We start from the raw sequence: 22,793 nt of genomic DNA on the forward strand, positions 1-22,793 counted from the left end.
CTTCAGTAGTTACTAAAATATCGCAGTTTTCCAATTTCTTAAAATTACCGTTATATAGGAGGTAGGCGTGGTTATTATCCAATTTCGCCCATTTTCAATACCATCCGTCCCACGCCCAAAAGAAGTTCACGTACCAAGTTTCGTTAAGATATCTCAATTTTTACTCGAGTTATCGTGTGCACAGACGGACGGACGGACGGACGGACGGACGGACAGACAGTCACCGCTTAATCGATTTCTCTTTTCATTCTGATCATTTATGTATACATTTGTCTATATCTATCTCGATTCGTTTTGCCTGTTACAAACAACCGTTATGTGAACAAAGTTATAATACCCTTGTGCACAAGTGCGCTCGGGTATAAAAATGTTTGGAATCGCTCGGAGTGATGACCGAACCTGGGTGCTATTGCGTTTACACAACAAAACAAAACTTAGAACCTTATTTTACCATTTTAAAACCGCGTTCTCCTCGTTTTAAAGTTAAAACTCTGTTTTTGCCATAAAATGCATTTTAAGTTGACTATGAAAGAGTTAAAACGGTGATGACAATAAAACAAAATCTTAATCGTTAAAACCTTTTTCTAACTTTTCTATGACTACGGGCCATTATGTCTTAAGTATAAGGAAGCCCATTTTTCAGTTAATTAAAGTCAATGGAGCACAAATAGAGTATTAGAAGGACATATTTGCATGTTTTACTCATTTTATTGGGGTTTATAGTTTTGCAACAAGTATTTTTAGATTTTGTTAATTCTTTTAAATAAGGTTATGATTATAAAAAAATAACCACTCTATTTTAAGAGAGCTCTTAGCATGCAAAAGTCATAGAAGAAAGTGTTTACCTATCTTGACTGTGACGGCTGTTTCAAAGACTTTTGTACTGGATTTATAATTTGCAACGGAGGGTATGTACATGTACATATGCATACATACATACATGTATGTAAATATTTATAATAAAATATCCGAGACGAATTGAGAGCTTCCCCGTTTTAAGTTGGTTAAGAATTACGGTGGTTTTGCAGGCACTATAGTTCTAATAGCTGTTTTGCGATGTTCCTTTAAAAGATTGTAAATAATGTAGCTAACATTCTTTCGCCAACTCATAAAAATTAGCCAAAAAGCTGTATAGCGAAAAATTTCTAAAGCGTGTGAATTAGATGAGATTTGATTAGTATTTGAAATGTCAGTTCCAGGACCCCGGTCTTTCTTAGGTCCCGGAAAACGCCAGGATTATTTGCCAAAAGTCCTGGGATTTGCAATTTGTACTGTTGGTATAATAGGTTTCTTATGTTGACAGATTTGGCTATAATTCTTTTGTTTATGTAATATTAAAATTTAAAGTCTAGCTCCTTATAAATACAACACCGGCACACAAAACAAATTCGGGTGTGCTTTTAACCATACCCACATATACCTACATGTACTTCAAGCCACTGAATCCGAATCTAAGTTCCGTTTGACTCGTGCACCTCTTAAATTTCGTAAATTACGAAAACCAGAAAAAATGGCAAAAAATTTGCAATTCTCGCAATTTATTCGAAATTTCAGAGGTGTGCGAGTCAAAGGGATTTCAGATTCAGATTCGACGGGTAGTAGATGTCGGTATGTGGGTTTGGTTAAATGCACACTGAGGAATAAAAATTTTAGAATAAAAAACAAAACCCTGCTAAATTTAAAAAAATACGCATATGAAAGAGGACCAACCAACTCGTTTTAAACTACCAATTGTATCAAGCGCCTTTACGCACTCAGCTACAGCCATACATGTAAATGTGTTTTCAAATGTTGAGTTTGAATGAAGATCACAGCGCGCGATTGGAGCCCCAGCCAGCAAAGAAACGTAAATTTTGCCGACAGTGCAGTTTAGTTCAATTTTCTTTCTCCGAAAATGCATACAAAAAACTCCTACAGTTATCATCCAATTTTCGTATCCGGAAACAGTGCAGTTTAGTTCAATTTTCCGTATCCGGAAAACGTTCGAAAAAGATGATGTCATTTGAAAGCAATAATTGTATTTTATTTGCTTAAGCTAAACATTTGAAAGCATACATGTGTAGTCGGCAGTGGCTGAGCGTGCAGAGGAGTGTGCCGCTATTCGTTAGCTTCCAGAAGGTGTCGGGTTCGAATTCGGTCAGGCGCTTCCTAATTTTATTTTATTTCTTTTGAACCATGAAAAAGTATCTGTGAAGTGCAGAAGGAAAGCGTATTGAACGAAAAATTCTATCAGACAAATTTCAGAAAAAACAGCCGAAAACGTATCCGTTTTTGTCTGTACGTACGTTTCTGCCGCACACTTTAGTGGGAAAACGGATCGTCAAAGTATCCGGAAATGGAATCAGTAAAAGACAAAAATCCGCACTTCATCCACTTTTTTGTCCTTTTTCGGATCAGTTTTCGGCTTTTTGCTGGCTGGGGCATTAAGTCATACCATGTATGTGTGTATGTGTTGTCCCCGCTGTGCATGCTTTGTATACATATACTTTCTTAATTACATAAGAAAAATCATCCGAGACGTGCAAAACTCCATCCGTGTAGTGACAAATGCTTCATTTTAATACGGGCGTATTTGAATTGAATATTTACATTATACGTAGTGTGTGTACAATGGAAGAATTCATTTTGTTAACACTTTTCACGTGATTTAAATACTAATATTTTTAAACAGTAATCAAATAAAAAAATTTTATTCTTACAACGGGTTTTTGTTTTTCTCAGTGCACGGACACTTTTTTTTTTGTATGTCGGCAAAGCGACCGAATTTCGAGTGCATCGGCATACAAAAAAGTGATTTGTGCATTTAACTAGATCCACCTACCGACATGTATTTCATTTCATTGAATACGAATTTGAGTCTTTTTGCGGTGTGTGGCCTCAAAATTTCGAGTAAATCGCAAAAATTAAGGTTTTTTTGCCATTTTTCCACAATTTTCGCAATTAACTCGAAATTTAGGAGGTGTACGAGTCAAACGGACCTCAGATACGGATTCAGTGGGTCGAAATATACATATGTCGGTAGTAGGGTCTGGTTAAAAGCACACACCACTTTTTTTGTGTGCCGGTGTAATTAACTGCATATAAATGCGCATTTTAAATTTTGTACAAACGTTGTAGAAATTCGAAAAATATTCACCATAGTTTCAAACTATTTTTTTAAAAAACTGCATGCCTCAGAGTTTTTCCTAAAACTCTGAATAAGGGGTGTGAAATTTTGGTAAACATTTTTTGAATTTTTATAATTTTTGTACAAAGTTTGAAGTGAGCATTTGTATGTAGTTTATTGTATGTATAATAAGTAGACTTTTATAAAAAAATAATAATATTAAATAATCAAACGAAATATAGACAAAACTGGTAAATATAAGGCTTTTCTTTTATTTCTGCCACTACACTCAGAAATAAGTCGGGCAAATATATTCCTCTCAACACGTGATTTGGTAACTATAAATAAATAATGTAACTATAACCAAATCATGTGTTGAGAAAAACATATTTAGTTGACGTAACTAAACTCCTTTCTCAGTGTAGTATATGAGGCATTCTTTTTTAAGCCGGACGGATTTCGTAAAAAAAATGACTCGCTTAAATTTTTTATGGGTTCTAAACATGAAATAAGCAAACACGTATTCGAGGATATTTTTTTGTTCTTTTTTTTCTGCGGGGATCTTAATAGTCAAAGTTTGGATTTTTTCGTGATTCTAACTAATCATGTACTTCTTCAAATCGTCGTAGAGACTCCATCTTAACGGCGTTTTAAAGCTAAAGAAACTGGCTTAATATATCTATATGTAACGTGCTCATGATTGTCCCAAAGTTTGAGTTTGTTGTAAATAGTTGAATTTTTTGATATTTATGTACATAGTGAAGACCAGTAAATTAGGAATTTAAAGTCATACCGTCATAATCATGAGAACGAAAAACGACACTGAAGATGGCACAACGCCGAAACCAGTTTTCTCCAAACCAAATTTGACAAGGGATGACCGAAAATCGTTCCACAATACATCATACTCCTACCCTGTCGGAAACACAAACAACCAAAAATAAATCATTGATTTCTCTAGAATCATTGATTATTGTCGAGAGCTATTTTAAAAATATATATTTTTTAATCACGAGATGTTTCGTTTTATGAGAGTAAAGATTTTTTAATTGGTTTTAGAAAACTTAGGAAAAGATATATTTAGCAAGGTGTTAGAAATCGAGTTTTTGCAAAAATGTAAATTTTATTATGGATTCCGATAGAATGCCTATCCAGAAATAATATTTGTATAGCAAGATTTTTCTGGTCGTGTCAATTGTAGGACTAGAGTTGACAAGACGAAATTTTTTTCGGATTTTGGCAGAATATCCCTTTGTTAACAGCATTTGTTCCACAACTTATTTAATCAATCAAAGGATCTCCTAGAAATGGGCGTGGAAATTTTAGAACCAAAGTTAAAAAATTGAGATTTTATTGTAAATTTCGGCAGAATATCTATCTGCGTTTTATTAACTTTAGTCCCAAATTTGCAACACCCATTTCTGTGGGCTTGTTGCATTAGAAAAATAACAAATATTTTTACTAGATAGGTATTCTATCGGAATCCGGAATAAAATTTGCATTACCCCCTCTCCCCTCCATTTTTTAAACATGTTTTTTTGACTAAAGATCCCCAATTTACTGGTCTTCACTATGTAAACCAACTACAAAAAGTGCAATTATTTACATATAACTAACATAGCTCTAGGACAATCATGAGCATCTTATATATAGAAATATTAAGCCTGTTTCTTTAGCTTTAAAACGACGTTACGATGAAGTCTCTCCGATGAGCAGAACCCCAGAGATACAACGATTTGAAGAAGTACATGATTAGTCAGAATCACGAAAAAATCCAAACATTGACAGATCATATCCGAAGTAAAAAAAATCCTCGAATACTTGGTTTATTACATGTACAGAACCCATACAAAAATTGAAGCTAATCGAAAGTGTGACACCAAGTTTGATGTCCAATATGAAAAAAATTCCTCATATATAAACTTCTTTCGACCACAAAATACATTTGTTGACTTAGTTTGTTGCATCGAGCTTTTTTCGACATATGTATCTTAAGTTACTTTATAAGAAATGGTCACGCAGTATTAATAAATGCGCATAAATAATGAAATAATTTTTACTTTAAATAATAAATTAAGTTTCAAACCCATTTATTTACAATACATATTTTATATGGTAGGAGATCTCCTCCTTGATGCATTTTTTTCTAGTTAAGGTGTTGAAAAATAATGAATATATAAATCTCGGGACTAATCCCGGGATTGTAATAACGAGATCCCGAAAATCTCGGGATCATAAAAATCTAACAAATTTACATCCCTAGTTAGTACACAGAAGTAATATGGATATCGATGTTGATGTTAAATAACTATTTCAATGAGTAATGTTTGCATAGCCAAGTTTTCGTTAAATATATGGCAAAAAAGGAAAGCATACTGCCAATGAATTAAGAATTTGATATAGGTAGATGAAATGTTTTTTTTTTTTGTAGATTGCTTTGTAGAACTTACGCAACAGAAAATGTTACTAATAAAGTTTTTATTACTTACTTTAGTACACTGTAAATTGTAGCTGTTTTAACAAAGTTATTTGGTGTAATGATATTAGATACTGTACAGAAATCTGTACTTGTGAGCATGCATACATACATATCGGGTATGGAATTTGAAAATTAAAAAAAAAAAAAACGATATGCTAATGAAAACACACAAGCCAATCGGAAAAATGAATAACCACAAAAGTCGAACATACTTGCTTTCGTTAACCCTTATCCTCCGAGAACCTAGCCATACCTCTAATTTTTTCAAATATTCTTGTAGCTTGTAAGAGACCTCTTTAGGGTCTGCTGAGGATAGCAGTGTCATCAGCAAACGTTGAAATGGTTAGAGTTTCATCAGTTGGCAAATCACGAGTGTATATTACGTACAATATGGGTCCTAGAACACTGCCTTGAGGGACACCTGCATATATAGGGTGACTTTCCGTTCCAAAGGAATTCTGCCTGACTCTGAAGTTCCTCCGCAGCAGAAAGCTTTCCAGAATTGCATGCGTATTTGCAGGGTGTGAAACCTTTAGTTTGTATATAAGGCCATCATGCCAGACTTTGTCAAAAGCTTGAGAGATGTCCAAAAATACATCGGTGTAGTATTGCTTCCCTTCGAAGGCTTTTCTAATACAAGAAACAATTCTATGAACTTGCTCTACAGTGCCATGTTTCTCCCGAAAACCAAACTGATGTGGTGGTATTATTTGGTTACTTCTTAGAGAAGGTTGTATTTTTGCAATAGACGTTTTTCAAATATTTTGGAAAATACAGAAATCAAGCTAATGGACCGATATTAATTTACTACCGTCGGATCTTTGCCTGGCTTTGGCACCATAATTATTTGCGAAAGTTTCCATAAGTCGGGGAAGCGCCCCAACTTAAGCATGTTATTAAAAATGTGTAACAAAAAACGTATGGCAGTTAGTGAAGCTCCTGTACCATTTCACCTGTAATCCTATCGTAACCAGACGTCTTGTTCTTCTGAATGTCATAAACAATGGTGTTAATTAAATCTTTCTTTTTAAACCGAGGCGGATTTATGGTAAGGCTACTGGCTACTAAAGACTTGTGAAAGATGCTTTTCGAAGACCGGGCTCTTCGCATGCTTCAGTGTTCGCCAAAAGGAGTAGTCTGTCTGTTTCGAAGCAGACAAGGACTGCGTACTTCTTTTTTTCCGCCTGCCACAAAATACGTAATTCCCTTATAAACGCATTTAGCTCCTGTTTAAGCTTAGGAGAGCGAGTTCTTTGCCATTCCCTTCTTTATTTGCGCTTTTTAGTTATTCAGTTAAGAATGTTTGGGGTGTGCAGCCCAGGGCAGTAAGAACTGCGATATTTAATAGAAGGATTTGGTGTTGCAATTCCTGCGGCCTTAACTATTATATCAGTGAGATTTTCAGCTGCCCTGTCGATATCACTCTTGGTCAGAATAGGAATTTGCGGGTCAATGTGCGAACTGACATACTTTTTGTATTTTAACCAGTTTGTGTGCTTATTTGTAAGATTTTTTTATTTTTCTTCATAATTAATAAACATTGATAATGTTATGAGACAGGGTGAATGATCTGAAGAGAGATCAAATAATGCTTCAGTATTAACTCGGTGTCCCGCAATACCTTTTGTTACACCAAAGTCAATAAGATCGGGTATTTTTTGGGGGTCAGATGGCCATTACGTTGGCTGACCAGTAAACAATACGTCAAATCCTCTGTTCTGGATTAATTTATATAGATTTCCACCCTTTGGTGTAATCAATCTAGACCCCCAGTATGTATGTTTGGCAATGTAATCTCCTGTTTTTCTGTTATGTTATGACGAGCAGATACAGTAAGGCCACCCAAGTTGTCATCAGTGTGTATTGCAGTATTATGAATGAACTCGACACTTTGCGATTCTAATTCATAGTGCTTTATTCTGTTACGAAAAAGAATGGCTGTTGAATCTCGGGCTTTCTCTTGTGGATGCTTAGTATCATAGAATTGGTATCCATTAATTTGAAAGTTATTAAATTGTTCAGATACAAGCAAAACCTCTATATGATAGCGCTTTAGGAAACTTTCTAGTTCGTTTTTATGCTGAATTAGCCCGCTCGTATTCTAAAAACAATTTTTGAGATTATTCGTGGTTTAGCTAAAATGGCTTGAAGTAATTGATTGTGATTTTCAATCAAATCTTGTACCATGCTCTGCATTGCAGTAGCTAGATTAGTACTATTCTGACCAGAAAGAGGTTGTGTCGAAGGAGTGTTATTCAGCGTTTGTGTATAAGAAGTAAAATTATTAACAGCCATTGGCGCCGGCATTGGCTTAGTGATTTCTGGTATGGGGTTATGCCTAATAGGAATATTTTTGGGAATTGTTTTCTTTTTCATTGAGATATAAACTGAACAACCTCTATAATTAGCAGTGTGATTTCCACCGCAGTTACTGCACTTTTTGGATTTCGGGTCCATTTTTGGTTTTTGGAAGTGTGTAAATCCCCTCAGATAACACATACACCAGGTAAGGTGCAGTAGCGACGTACATATGCTTTTGGTGGAAAATCAGCACAATTTCGTCGAAATTTTATTGATTTGCAAAAAAGGATGGTCAAATGACAACTCCAGCTCAAAATCTAAACCAGACACTGGTACGTTGCGGTTGCATTTGTTTTTCGACATTCACATTAGGGTTTTTTGAACCCTAAATATATCAATTAGGACGACTAGGACTTTTTTGGACGATTTTGCTCGAAAAATCAGCATTCACTTTTGCGTATGTACCAGCAAAGACGTGGCCACAATTTGCCTGATGTGCTATTCCAGACCTAACCATATCCCATGTACTTTGTGTTAAAACAAAAAAAAATTGTTGTAAAAAACTGTGTTTTCCGTTTAATTTAAATCTTTCGTAAATTATAGGACACGCTCTACTATAAAAAATTTTGTGTTTAGATGACTGAAGCGATATTTTTGAAAAAATAAAAACTCTCAACCATTTCAGATTAAAATTATGGTTTCCTCGAAACCTCCGTGCCAAACAAAGAAAAATTTGTTCCCTTTCCTAGTGAAGTAAAAATTGAATGAACTTTATAAGGTCCATCGAAATATTTCAGCGTCATTCGTAAGCTGGGCCTGGTTGAAAATGCCCTTGAAAATCGCGTTTGTCGTGGAAAAAATATTATATCACGGAACTTTTTCGCCTCAAAAGGGATTTAAAATATTTACGAATATATTTAAATGAAAGAAATATGCATCAAACTTTTCAAAAATCCAAAAACATGTTTAAAAATATATACATAAGTATTTTCTCTTTTTTTATATAAGTTTTCGTTGCAATTTGATGAAATTTCGTAAAGCAGTTTGTATATTTAAGCTTCTCAGTTTCTTCCGAAAAATTGTGAGATGTGAATAGGTTACTGTTTCAACGATATAAATAATAGAGAAAATATCTTTCCAATAACACCTCGGAAATGAATAACTTCCAAGAAACTACAGAGTTATGCGAGTTTTCGCAAAAGAAATACTTTGAAAAGTAATCGTAAATAGAATAACCATAAGTTTGTTTTCATGAAAAATTTTAATATCACGTATCTGTCTAGGCCACGAAAAATCATGTGTTGACCTAAATTGTTTTAAGGAAAGTCAGGAATGATGGCGGATGATATGTAATCCCATGATACCTTTAACTGGAAAATTAGCGGTTGTTTCAGTTTGCATGAGACATGTTTTTAAAACTTGTAAATTAGTATATATGTAATCTTATTACATTAAACGAGCAATTCTTGTGTATATATATGTATATATTAGAGCTCTCGATTTGTTCGCACATTTTCAAACAGCCCGGGTATATGAGCAGCGAGTACTCGCACACTTGTTCAATGCTCATTACTCGAAAATTTTCGAGCATGAGCTCGAGCAATTCGAGTTTTTTCGAGTAATTTGAGCAATGTTTTTTTTATTATATTGACATTTTTGGTAGAAACTTTTTAAATTTTTCAATTATTGATATATAATGCAAGGATTGTTACATTGGTATTTAATAATATAATTTATTTAACATGAAAGCAGCTGCTGACAAATATAATTTACAAATTTTCTGTTGTTTATGAAATTGTTCAAAAACTCGAAAATTTTGAACAAACATTTGAGCAGTTGAGCAATGAACGAGTTTCGAGCGAGTATCGAGCTACTCGCATTGCTCGATACCCGGGTATCTAGAGCTCTAGTATATATATATCCACAGGGTTCTCGGAAACGGCTCGAACTATTTTGATAAAATTTTGTACACGGATAATGTTTTGGATTTTAAGGTTATCTAAACAGGCATTATCTCCGAGAAGACTCGTATAAGGTTGCCACTATTCGAAATTAGTTACAAATTAATTAAAGCATCATAATATGGGCATAAAACGTAAGGTATTTTAAAGACCCCCAAATCCAAAAATATTTGTAATAGGATTACCACCTATTTTGAATCGCATATGTAATTTTTTGTTTAGAAAAAAAGGTAAATTATTACTATTAATGGGTACCAAGAGAAGATTCTTAAACAATGCTTTCCCTATATACAAAATGGTATGGTATCCAAATGAAAATGAAATTTATTGTTGAGGACTTTGATCAGGAAATATTTTCGATCACCGTTGCCACGCTTCTATGTAATACACATTTTTATTTTGTTTGGTTTTATTTCCATCAGCATTTTTGTGTGTATACACATCGTACATATACGCTCAAGATATGTGCCATTCATTCCAGCGTATTTCGGAATAGGGTTGCCCCCTAATTTTTTGAGTAAAAAATTTACTTAATAGATACAGAAGTCCATTTTTTTCAAAAATATTTTTTTAAAGTTATCCAAAGTATTTGATATCCAAACCTTGAAAACTTTAAAAAGGATATGCACTCCCGGCAAAGTTCGGTCAACCTGGTGCTAAATTTTAATCTTTTAAAATTACTTTTATCTATCATCAAGTGTAATTAGTGTTAAACGGGGTCCCAGCTAAAAGTTTTATGATCAAAACCGCGATTTTCGAGGTACGAATTTTCAACCCGCTCTAACTGATAAATTGCAGCGAATTCAGATTTTTGTTTCGAGAACCATTATAAAAATCATTTTTATAATGGCCAAGGAAAGCAGTAACAATAAAGACGTAACTTTCCATAAAATCGTATTTTGTAATAAAACAAGTAGTCTTGTCTCAATCAAATAGTTCTAAAAATCGGAAAATACTTGCGTACTTTTCCATACCCGATATATATGTATGCATATTCCATATAGTTTAAAAAATTGGTAGTAGAACAAGTATCTATAGTAGCTTGGTAATGCAAATTTATCGAAAAACAACTTTATGTAAACTTTCAAATTAGACTTGATTCCTTTCGCATCCTTTTTTTCTGATATGCATTCCACGTTTCCCTCAAAAAGCCTGTGCCATTACGATATATTAAAAGCCTATGTAATTAAATGTTTATACTAATAGAATTAGCTGAAACATTAAAACCACACGCACATGGCGTAATAATGTTTTAACTGTCCCCCTGGAATAAGGTTAGGACTTAATCAAAGTCAATGTAACAGCATACATATGTACATATTTGGAAAAAATTAATTTCTGTTTTCTATGCTGAACTTGTACTTGGTATTTTTTCAATTTATAAATTTCACTTACATACATATATGTACGCACATATGTATACTTCAGAATATTGTTAAGCACTCCTATAAACAAACTTCCTGCGAAATGGAAATATATATGGAATAAATACAAACAAAAATCTATAAATCCCAAAGTTTACTTTACGCTATATCGAGCGCTAACCGCGAAAATACCGTAAACGATGTATTTTTAATCAACTTTTAATTTTAATGCAGAAATGCCCTTAGCACATCTGCATCAAAATGTAAATCTGCATAGTTTATGTCACTTTCGCGGTTCAGGCTCGATTTATTTAAAAAAGTTTTTATTTCTAAACTAAAAATAAAATACGTACTAAAACTGGGAATAAACTCAGTTTCTTAGAAAAACTGCTTAAATATGTATGTATGTTTATTGTTTAATAATATTTAAAAATTTCCCTTTAATATACAAATTATCTGACTGTGTAAATGACACATTAATTAACCAGCAAATTAACAATTACAAAATTAACCAGAAATTATTGGAGGCTGCAGAAGAACGAAAACCTAAGGTCGAAAATGTCAACATTGCCGGAGGACGTTTGATACGCGAAGCCAAGGTAATATGTTTTAGACATACTATTTTTACATATTTATATCAAAATTATATATGTACATGTATGAAGCATTTATGTACTTCTTAAGTAATAGAAAAAAGCCTTATATAACTAATGAAATCATTATGGTCAGAAATTATATATTTTGTAAACACTACATATGTATATATATAGGGCCTTTCAACAAAGTACACTCTCTTGACTTAAAGTAAGGTGCTAGTTTTGTATATTTGTAGTTCAATTTGCTTCTTTTCAAATGGCTTTATAAAATCTGTAACAACCTCAACGAATAACGCACAGCATTGTGAGCAAACTGTTGAAATATAAATCTTCGCCGCAAATAACTTTGTAAGCGCCAGTTTAAAATTTTTCAGGAATAGAAAATCCAATTTTTGATGTCGCACATAAAGTCATTTGACTTATTAAACTTTTCGGTGTAGGAGACCTCAAGAACTTTTCCGCAAATATTCATATCGTTACCTAAAGGTGAAAAGGTGCCAATTCCATTGTTTTAAATTATTCAGAAGAGACGAAAAATCGGTGTAATTTCGCACTATCTGTCATTCTGCATCGAAAACTAAATTTTTATTTATTTAACTATTGAATACGTTAATATTCTTTGAAAAAAGAACTTCCACCTTTTCACCGTTAGGCAGCGATATTTATGGATGTACATGTGTAAAATTTATCGCTCATTTACTTCAATAATGTCATAATAAAAAAATATATATTTTGAGTAAGTATGCAGAAAGTATCACTACCTCTTCTTCCATGTTGTGTAGAAATTTCAAAGATGAATCGATTACAGTATCTCATCAGAACAAAATATGTATGCATTAATTTTTTATTATGGGAGTCCATGATACAATAATTTTTAGAAGGTAGTTTCACTTCAAAATTTTTGACATAAACCGTGTCTGTGACAAACACGCAATGTGGCCACTGCTATGATAAAGAACTTGGGGTTTTTCGCTTGTTATTTTAGATATTTTTTAACAGAACATCTAAAGATTTATATATTTCATAACTGATCACTTAATTTTTAATATACATTTTATTTAATACATACATTCTTGCCACTGCTAATCACGCGATTAAAAACCATAAAAACGAAAATATGACGGCAATATTTCTTGTTTAAAATGTTTTAGATCAATCGCACAGCGCGGACTTTATCGGCCACCGATTTAGTTGAGGTGCTAGTCTTTCCATAGCACCATAACTAATTGGTCGGAGCTATCAAATTGGTGTAGTGTGCGCACCTCCATACATACATACAGCGGTGGCTCTTATAGCTGTATCCTTACATATTTTCCGTGTGTTGCAATATCTACGGAAGCAGCAGTTATTTTTTCATAACTTTTTATGAAGAAAATTATTAATTGTTTATTTATATTTGGCCGTTAATTGAAGATTCTGTTGATTTTTTTGAGCTCAAGGGCGGGTTGAAATAAAACAATCTGTCTTTGTTGTTTTTAAATCGTCTATATTTCGACTTCAGAGTCATCATCAGGAACGTTCGGCTGCGCCTGGTAGACTACCAGCTATCTGGGCATATGGGCAAGGGCGAATTTTTGTGGAACATTTTAACCATTTAACTGTCGTTTTTAAAGAATGTAGAACTTTTGCGAAATAATAGTCAAGAGAACCCACTATTGTATGAATTATCTTTTACTAAGTAGATAGAAATTAAATATCTTGGAAGTCAATTAAACATCCTAAGGTGGGTTCCGCGGAAGCCAAGGGTGCTACGAAATTAATTTTGGTATGAATAAGCAAAGCGGTCGGTTTGAGTTGCATACAGAAGGAAAAATTCTATAAATAGCTTGACCGAGACGCAATTATATATTTTCAAGTATACATATGTACTCGTAGTTGGTATGATTGCCGTACTGAGTGCCATACCTACATACAACCGGTATGTGTTGTTGGGGGCTGTAGCCAAAGGGTTATATACAACTTTCTACAAGGAAAGTGATGAATTGCCAAATGAAATGTTTGTAAATCACCTGAAATCTTTGTCAGATTATTTTTCACACATTTGAATCTGTGTCTCTGAAAGAGTCTTGGGTCACCATATATTATAATATTCTTCAAAAGACTACGTGAGCAACCTTTTATTTTTTATAGAAAGAATACAACTTTCCGAAGCTTGTAATTTTGTGGTATTATCATTGTGAATGGGCATTTCGCGCTGAACATACCCAAAAATTACGGATGTCTGCTGCTCATTTATTAAAAAATCATTGAAATTTTCGCGCGATTGAAGCCAAAAGTTTATACCGCAAGCTTTGATGCAATATATAAGCAATTTTTTGCAATATTTTTTGCATTTTTATGTCTATATGTTGTTCTTCAGGAACATATGATTTGACACTGAAATACTAAGTTAATTTCTGTCACTATGGTAGTATTTTAAATACCACAATAAATTTACCAGAATATACTTGATGTCTGTCTAAGGTATACCCAAAGTGGAAATCAGAATGTTTTGCTTTTAAATGTCTTCCTAAATTTTTCGTTGACATAGCGTTAAATTTAAACTAATTAAATTAATTAAATTTTTGTTTCCATATATACATGAGTTATATTATAAATAAGTATATACATTACGCAAATACCTCGCATAATTACTCATTTAAATTGGTTTTTGTATCTAAAACCCGTTAAACTAATCACATGTTTCCTACCAGCCACCAGCAGGGTTGCTTAAGTAGCTAAAAGGAAATTTTACCCGAGCTGAGCGTTCTTTTATCGCTCGCTTACAAAAAAATGCAGCTAGTGGAGAAGTATTCGCGTAACATAATTCTAGCATTTGAAAAAACGTTTTAATTTGGAAAAGCGAGAAGAAAATACTAAAACACATAAATGAAAGCAACCTCATTACTCGACAGCGTACATATATTGAAATTGATTGAACTAACTCTAGTTCGCTTAGTTAACCCACTTCTCAAAGCCAACAGCTTAACATCGTGGTTTTTTAGGGGAACAATTAGGTAACGAAAAAACAGTAAGTGAAAAGTTAGAGTAATTGTATGTAACGGGTGATTTTTTTGAGGTTAGGATTTTCATGCATTAGTATTTGACAGATCACGTGGGATTTCAGACATGGTGTCAAAGAGAAAGATGCTCAGTATGCTTTGACATTTCATCATGAATAGACTTACTAACGAGCAACGCTTGCAAATCATTGAATTTTATTACCAAAATCAGTGTTCGGTTCGAAATGTGTTTCGCAAACCCAATTGCTGCGAACGGCGACGAATCGACATTTCACGGTCTTCAGCAACACTCTCAGAAACAGACGCAATATTCTCTTCTGTACGCACTGTACGCATTCGTGTGGTTGGTTTAATGTCCAATAAAGTAAACTGAGTGCGAAACTTGGTCACAATCGCATTAATTGTTTGCTCACTTGGTCGATTATGTAGACCATAAATCGGACGTAAAGCGAACCGAACACTGATTTTGGTAATAAAATTCAATGATTTGCAAGCGTTGCTCGTTAGTAAGTCTATTCATGATGAAATGTCAAAGCATACTGAGCATCTTTCTCTTTGACACCATGTCTGAAATCCCACGTGATCTGTCAAATACTAATGCATGAAAATCCTAACCTCAAAAAAATCACCCGTTACTAGTATCGCCCAGTTGTCGAAATTCGACATCTTTTTTCATACAGTTATGACTTTGGCCTGTCACCAATACTTACTCCTTTATGCGAATTACTATTTGGAAGTCCCCCAATTAAAATCGAATAACGAACGTTAATACCGGATTGATTAATGCTAATTCTATCAAGTCTCCTCCAAATTTCTTCAGTCGCTTTTGAAATTAGACCGCAACCTCGATATTCATTTATAAAAAATATGCATATGTATTTGTATCTATGTATAGATGAGATGTTCATCACTGACTAATATGTCAAACATATACCAATTCAGACTATAAATAAATTTTTCTACTACATATATTTGTCTGAGAGCCTCGTGGAGGTTAAAAACTAAATTGCCCACATCTACATAAACTCTTCCTTTTTTCAACAGAATCTTTAGCAGTTACGAAAGTGTGTTGAAGGTTTACAACAAGAAATAATACATCCTTCTCTAACGGCGGTTTTACATGGGTTTTCGTCAAGACTGGGCAAAAGCCCTATATTTTTTCATCACACGACTGGGCTACCAAGTTACACCAAATTTTATGTTACTAATATGTGTTGTAAAAGTGAAACAAACGGAAGATAAACACACTGATCCTTCTAAAAACTTTTGCATAAAACAACAATCATTCAAGTACGGTATTGACAACATATGTTGCAGTGTTAAAATTCGGGAAGTTAGCATAAGCGGTTCCTGAGATAAGCGATGAGAATTTCAGTTTGTATATGCGGTGCCACGCCCCCTTTCCAAAATCTACCACTTTTCGCCGTAAGCTCGGTATTGACAACATATGTTGTCGTATCAAATTTCAGGATGTTAGCATAGCCCAGAGGTTCCCAAACTTATTTTTCTCGTAGACCCCTTTCAAAGATTTACTGATTTCGATGGACCCCCTGCTGATACATTTCTAAATACTCCCAAAGCTCGTAAAAAATTAAATGTGAAGTTTAGATCTAACTTTTTAAATTTGCATCGCGGGTGAATTCAAAAAATAAACTCGGAGTGGCCAAAATAAAACTAAAATATTTTCTTTATATTATTTTCTACTTCTATTTATTAAAATAATGTGATTACACACTTGCAGGATTTACCGCTAGTAAATCCATCAAACCAAGCAAGCAAAAAGTGTTCCACCCTCTCATCCTCTTCAAGGCAGGGTGGGCAAATGTAATTGTCATTTACGCCTATTACAGCCAGATGTTTATGCCACGTGAAGTGTCCAACAAGTTGTCTGCAGAGTCGTCTGCTCAATGAGAGAAATAATCTAGATAGGCCTTCTGAGATTGAAGACAACATGAATTTTGCACACCTGCATCCCCTCGGTGCCTCCGAGTAATTGCTGAGCGAAGTAGGTGTGCTAAAACTGGTTGCGGCCCCAGGAATGCCTGGTCTGAGCCAATTCCTGGCAAACAGAGTAAACCAAGCTCGTTATGTTTACCACCATAATTTATTCGGGACTTGCTTTGCCAAACTAGCTAATTCCTTAAGTGCAGCTTGGTTGTCACTGCGGAGATGTGAACTCCTTCCCCTCCACCACAGTGCGTAAAGAGCCCTATACACCACTCAAAAAAATTAAAGTTAAATAAAGAGGCTATCAAGCAACCATTTTGGTTATTTACTATCGAAAACAGATACATTTTCGTGGACCCCCATATTTTTTCACGCCAACGTAGACCCCCGTCGAGTCTCCCGTGGACCCCTGGGGGTCCACTTGGACCACTTTGGGAATCACTGGCATAGGCGGCTCCGGAGATGAGCGATATGAGAATTTATGTTTGCATGGGCGGTGCCACGCCCCTTTCCCATTATCTACCACTTTTCGCCATAAGTACGTTATTGATATTAATTTTAATTTTTAATTTTATTCATTTCTTTCATCAATTAGTTGAGGACATATAGATTACTAGAACTATGTTAGTAATTTAAATTATTTTTGATTATAAGCAATAATGGCTATGTAGTAGTGCGTTTCTAATGTTGGCAGCCCGAGTAAGAGGCACCTACTTCTATACTCAGGCACGTTACCATTCCAATTCAGGCGGTGAAGGGCATACCTGGTGAATCGTTTCTGAATTTTTTCGATCCTTAAGGAATATCCCGTATAGTGAGGATCCCATACATACTACAATACTTGAGGTTGAATCTAACAAAGGAGAAGTATAGATTTTTGAGGGCAAACAGATCACGAAATTCTTTGGAATTTCTTATTACAAACCCCAGCATCGACCTAGATTTGGCAATCATAAAGTCAATGTGCTTGGAAAAGCACATCTTGTTGTTGAACATAACACCCAAATCCTTTTTTTCGTGAATTCGTGACAGATCAGAATTACCAATCGAGTATCGGTAGTTAATTATGTCCAAGCGTCTGCTGAATGACATAGCCTGGCATTTGGCGACGTTAAGAGGTAATGAATTACTTTCACACCAATTCTGTAACTTTGATAAACCCTCCTGGAGTTTAACACAGTCTGATATCGATTTTACGCTTCGAAAGATTTTCAGATCATCTGCATACATTAGGCAAGACGATTCTTTGATGAATTCAGGGATGTCATTAACAAAAATTAAAAATAGAAGTGGGCCTAAGTGACTGCCTTGAGGCACACCTGAGGTAGCATATATAACATCGAGTTTGTGTTGTTTATGTGAACGAACTGAGTTCTATCGGTTAGATAAGATCTGGACCATTTGAGAAAGTTCGAATGGAGTCCCATGTGATCTAGTTTATCGAGTAAGATACTGTGATTAACCCTGTCAAACGCTTTCGCGAAGTCAGTAAATACAGCATCGCATTGGTTTTCATATTCAAGTTGTTTTAGGACAAAATTTGAAAACAACGTCAAGTTTGTAGATGTGGATCTACCCTTTATAAAGCCATGCTGATATGGTGATACGTACTCTTTCACAAGAAAATATAGCTTATCGTATACGAGTTTTTCGAACAATTTGGGTATGCATGATAGTTTGCAGATAGGATGGTAGTTTAGAATGGGGATAATAAAGGATATTTTCCATTCTCGTAAAAATTCTCCTTGGCACAGAGATTCGTTAAAAATTATTGACAGTGGAAGAGAAAGCGCCGATGCACAGTTCTTCAACAATATGGGAGGGAATCCACCCTCACCCGGGACAGGGTCATTAGGTAATGACCGAAGGGCTTGATACACATCGTCAGCAGAAAATTTTGGGCTTGTGATACTCAACATAGCATCCGTCTTTGCATTGCTTGACGTTGTGGCCACGGACGGAGAAACGTATACAGATCGAAAAATCGATCGGGGGGTTAACGCCCCCCTTTCCAAAATCTACCACTCTTCGCCGTAAGTATGGTATTGACAACATATGTTGCTGTGTCAAATTTCAGGACGTTAGCATAAGCAGTTCCAGAGATAAATGATATGTGAATTTCAGTTTTGATGGGAGGTGCCACGCCCCTTTTCCAAAATCTACCACTTTTCGCCGTAAGTACGGTATTGACAACATATGTTGGTGTGTCAAATTTCAGGACGTTAGCATAAGCAGTTCCAGAGATAAATGATATGTGAATTTCAGTTTTGATGGGAGGTGCCACGCCCCTTTTCCAAAATCTACCACTTTTCGCCGTAAGTACGGTATTGACAACATATGTTGGTGTGTCAAATTTCAGGACGTTAAGTGGTTCCAGAGAAAAGCGATATGAGAATTTCAGTTTGTATGGCCGTTCCACGCCTACTTTTCAGTACCTATCATTTTTCGCCATAAGTAGAGTATTTACAATCTATGCATCTGTGCTAAGTTTCAGTTTCCCACCATAATTGGTTTTAGAGATATAGTGGTTTTCACATTTTAGTCTATATGTCAGACGTCACGCTCCCTATGTATCGGGGTTGACATTTCTGGATTAGAGGAAGTTATATCCTTTAAATCGGTGTATGTTTCATTGAAATCGAGCGAACGGTGCCTTCAAAAAAGGGATTGCAAAATTTTCTTGTGGCGTATTTATATATAGATACTTACTATGTAAAAAGCTAAGTATGTACATATGTATATAAATTAGGGTGCTTTTTTCTCGGCGACTATTTTTTGCACTCCAACCTCGAAATTTTGTGAGAATACCTAAATAAAAAAATTACCTGAAAATCTGAGCCCTTAATATTTATATTAAGTGTTTGACAGGGCGTGCAAAGATTTCCCGTTCAAAATACAACACAACATCTCTATGGTTCACTTACATTAAACACAGAATTCTTGGAAGCATAACCCTCAAAATTATTAAATTTAATGTTGCTTTTTAAACATGTGGCAAACCCCTTCAAACATTCAAATTGCTCAAACTAAAGATTTCCTAACACTCTTTGGTTTGACACCAATATTTGTATATTTCACATAACTTATGTACAAGTTAACTAAATTCGACTTTTCAAACAAGTGGCAAAATATATCCGAACTACCCCTTCCTCAACCCCTTTCGTCTGGCACCTACTATATGGTGATACATATTTCTATTAGCTGATTCTACGTATTCAAATTGGATTTGATTTTGTAAACAGGCTGCAAACCTGTTAAGTTTATTGAGCCTTTGGTGCTAGCATTGCACCTTCTATTCCATAGAACTTATAACTTTTGACATTTGAGTCAATAATTCGCTCGCTATTCTTTATAATAAAGTTTGTCTACCTATGGGGTTTCTAATTTAAATTTTTTATTATTACACTGTATAGCACTCGGCTGGGTATTGGACCAAACCAACTTTTTTTAAGAGACAGAGTCATAAGTAAAAAAAGTAATTTCTCCGTTTTTCGAAGTTAGCCTCCGAAATCGAGATATGGGCCTTCGAAGTTCGAAATTGGACCTTTGAGAAAAAATTATTTTTAATTATTGCATGTAAAAAGCAAAAAAAGGAAAAAAAAATTAAAAAAAATACTAGCCGATTTTTAAAAAATTGGTATCGTTGAAAAGGCGATTAAACTCCCTTTCGTCCTATATGCATATTTGTATACTTCGTGAATAAAAATTTGAGAAAAAACACGTAAGAGGAAAAAATAACTTTTTTTATAAAAAAAAATTTAAACAACAACTAACCGATTTTTAAAAAATTGGCATCGTTGTTAAAGCGATTAAACCGCCTTTCGTCTAATATGCATATTTGTATACTTCGTATATAAAAATTTGAGAAAAAACACTTAAAAGGAAAAATACCAGTTTTTTCTTATAAGAAAATTTTTTACTGAAATACTACTAATTGGTATGAATACCGTATTTAAATAAAACAAATAATTATTAGTGTTTTAAGCATTAATTTGTTCTTGTTCACCCACAGCCCTGTTAAAAATAAAGCAAAACTACTATAAGTAACAGAAGTCTTTTACGTAACAGGTTATATATGAAAATTAAAGGTAATTTTATGTTTTACTCAAATAAAATATTCAATTGTATTACTAATTTGTAATTTTTTTGTTTAAAATATTTTTTATAAAAAAAAAATTTTGGACCTGCATTTCATTGTTTATGGTAGTTGCAGGGTTTCTGTTTTGTTTTGCGTATAGTAGCCTGAGTGGTTCGAATAACATATCAGATGCGGTGTTTAATTGCTCATTTATTATTTTTCCGACGAACGTCTTTTGTTTGTATATCTCCATATTCTCTAATACGTTTAGGCGTTGTCCTTTGTGCTGTACATGGAGAACTTTGGCTGTCTTTCCTATTTTCATTGGCGTGCAATGGTATTTTGTCCTTTTAGGTGTTTTTCTCAAATTTTTATATACGAAGTATACAAGTAGCATATCAGAAGAAAGGGAGTTTAATCGCTTTTACAACGGTATCAATTGTTTAAAAATCGGTTTGTAATTTTCTTGTTTAAACTATTTTTTTTTAAGTTTTTTTCCTTTAAATGTGGTTTTTCACAAATTTTTATATACGAAGTATACAAATATGCAATTCAGAAGAAAGGGGTTTAATGGCCTTTACAGCGATACCCATTGTTTAATAATCGGTTAGTATTTTTTTGTCTAAAATATTTTTTTTATAAAAAAGTTATTTTTTCCTCTTAAGTGTTTTTTTCTCAAATTTTTATTCACGAAGTATACAAATTTGCATATAGGAAGAGAGGGAGTTTAATCGCCTTTTCAACGATACCAATTTTTTAAAAAACGGTTAGTATTTTTTTGTCTAAAATATTTTTTTATAAAATTATATTCAACAATTTATATTGAGCTCGATGCCATTTTTAAATGAAAATTTATTGTGGAAAAGCAACAATAATTTGAAAAAATGGTAGAAGTGATAGCTATTTCGGAAATCACCACATTTCCTCATCAGACTTCTTTCAGTAGGATTCGAACCGACGATCCCACTGACTCAGCCAGTTGCCTATGCACCGTGCTAAGTACGCCTTGTAAATTATCGTTTGCTTTTTTCCACTATTTTCATTTTTGTTATGCCAACACAATCAAGCGCAGCTATTCCGCTGCAATTCACTTGATCATGTGGTTGTTGGTTTTGTTGGTTTGTGCTAATAATTCTATTTTTAGAATGCTTAACTTTTAGGTGTGCTCGTCCTTAAGTTATTTGTTTTTTGTTATTTTTTTGGCCTTTTAACAATTATATTCAAACAATTTATATTAAGCTCGAGGCCATTTTTTAAATGAAAATGTATTGTGGAAAAGCAACAATAATTTGAAAAAATGGTAGAAGTGATAGCTATTTCGGAAATCACCACATTTCCTCATCAGACTTCTTTCAGTAGGATTCGAACCGACGATCCCACTGACTCAGCCAGTTGCCTATGCACCGTGCTAAGTACGCCTTGTAAATTATCGTTTGCTTTTTTCCACTATTTTCATTTTTGTTATGCCAACACAATCAAGCGCAGCTATTCCGCTGCAATTCACTTGATCATGTGGTTGTTATTATTGTTAGTTTTTGCTAATAATTCTATTTTTAGAGTGTTTAACTTTGCGGTGTGCTCGTCCTTGTGGAAAAGCAACAATAATTTGAAAAAATGGTAGAAGTGATAGCTATTTCGGAAATCACCACATTTCCTCATCAGACTTCTTTCAGTAGGATTCGAACCGACGATCCCACTGACTCAGCCAGTTGCCTATGCACCGTGCTAAGTACGCCTTGTAAATTATCGTTTGCTTTTTTCCACTATTTTCATTTTTGTTATGCCAACACAATCAAGCGCAGCTATTCCGCTGCAATTCACTTGATCATGTGGTTGTTGGTATTTTTGGTTTTTGCTAATAATTCAATTTTTAGAATGTTTAACTTTGCGGTGTGCTCGTCCTTAAGTTACTTGTTTTTGTTATTTTTTTGGCCTTATAACAATTATATTCAACAATTT

The 22,793-nt window shown here is 34.2% G+C and overlaps 1 protein-coding gene across 14 annotated transcripts in view; it reads left to right on the plus strand.

The window, feature by feature from the left end:
- shot (dystonin-like protein short stop) overlaps nucleotides 1-22,793 on the plus strand; it is an 852,754-nt gene that overhangs the window by 360,743 nt on the left and 469,218 nt on the right. For 9 of the 14 annotated variants that reach the window (XM_017608278.1, XM_017607978.1, XM_017608395.1 and 6 more), the window contains one exon: nucleotides 11,700-11,810. The exons of 1 other annotated variant lie outside the window; for it this stretch is intronic. In XM_017608278.1, the coding sequence (XP_017463767.1) occupies nucleotides 11,700-11,810 (111 nt within the window). The remainder of the gene's footprint in view (nucleotides 1-11,699; nucleotides 11,811-22,793) is intronic. 4 more of the 14 variants (XM_017608156.1, XM_017608921.1, XM_017608854.1 and 1 more) reach the window with 1 other exon arrangement.

Source organism: Rhagoletis zephyria, unplaced genomic scaffold, assembly GCF_001687245.7.
Source record: "Rhagoletis zephyria isolate East Lansing unplaced genomic scaffold, Rhagoletis_zephyria_1.1 Rzeph_scaffold_00007, whole genome shotgun sequence".
In the NCBI taxonomy this organism is placed as follows: Eukaryota; Metazoa; Arthropoda; class Insecta; order Diptera; family Tephritidae; genus Rhagoletis; species Rhagoletis zephyria.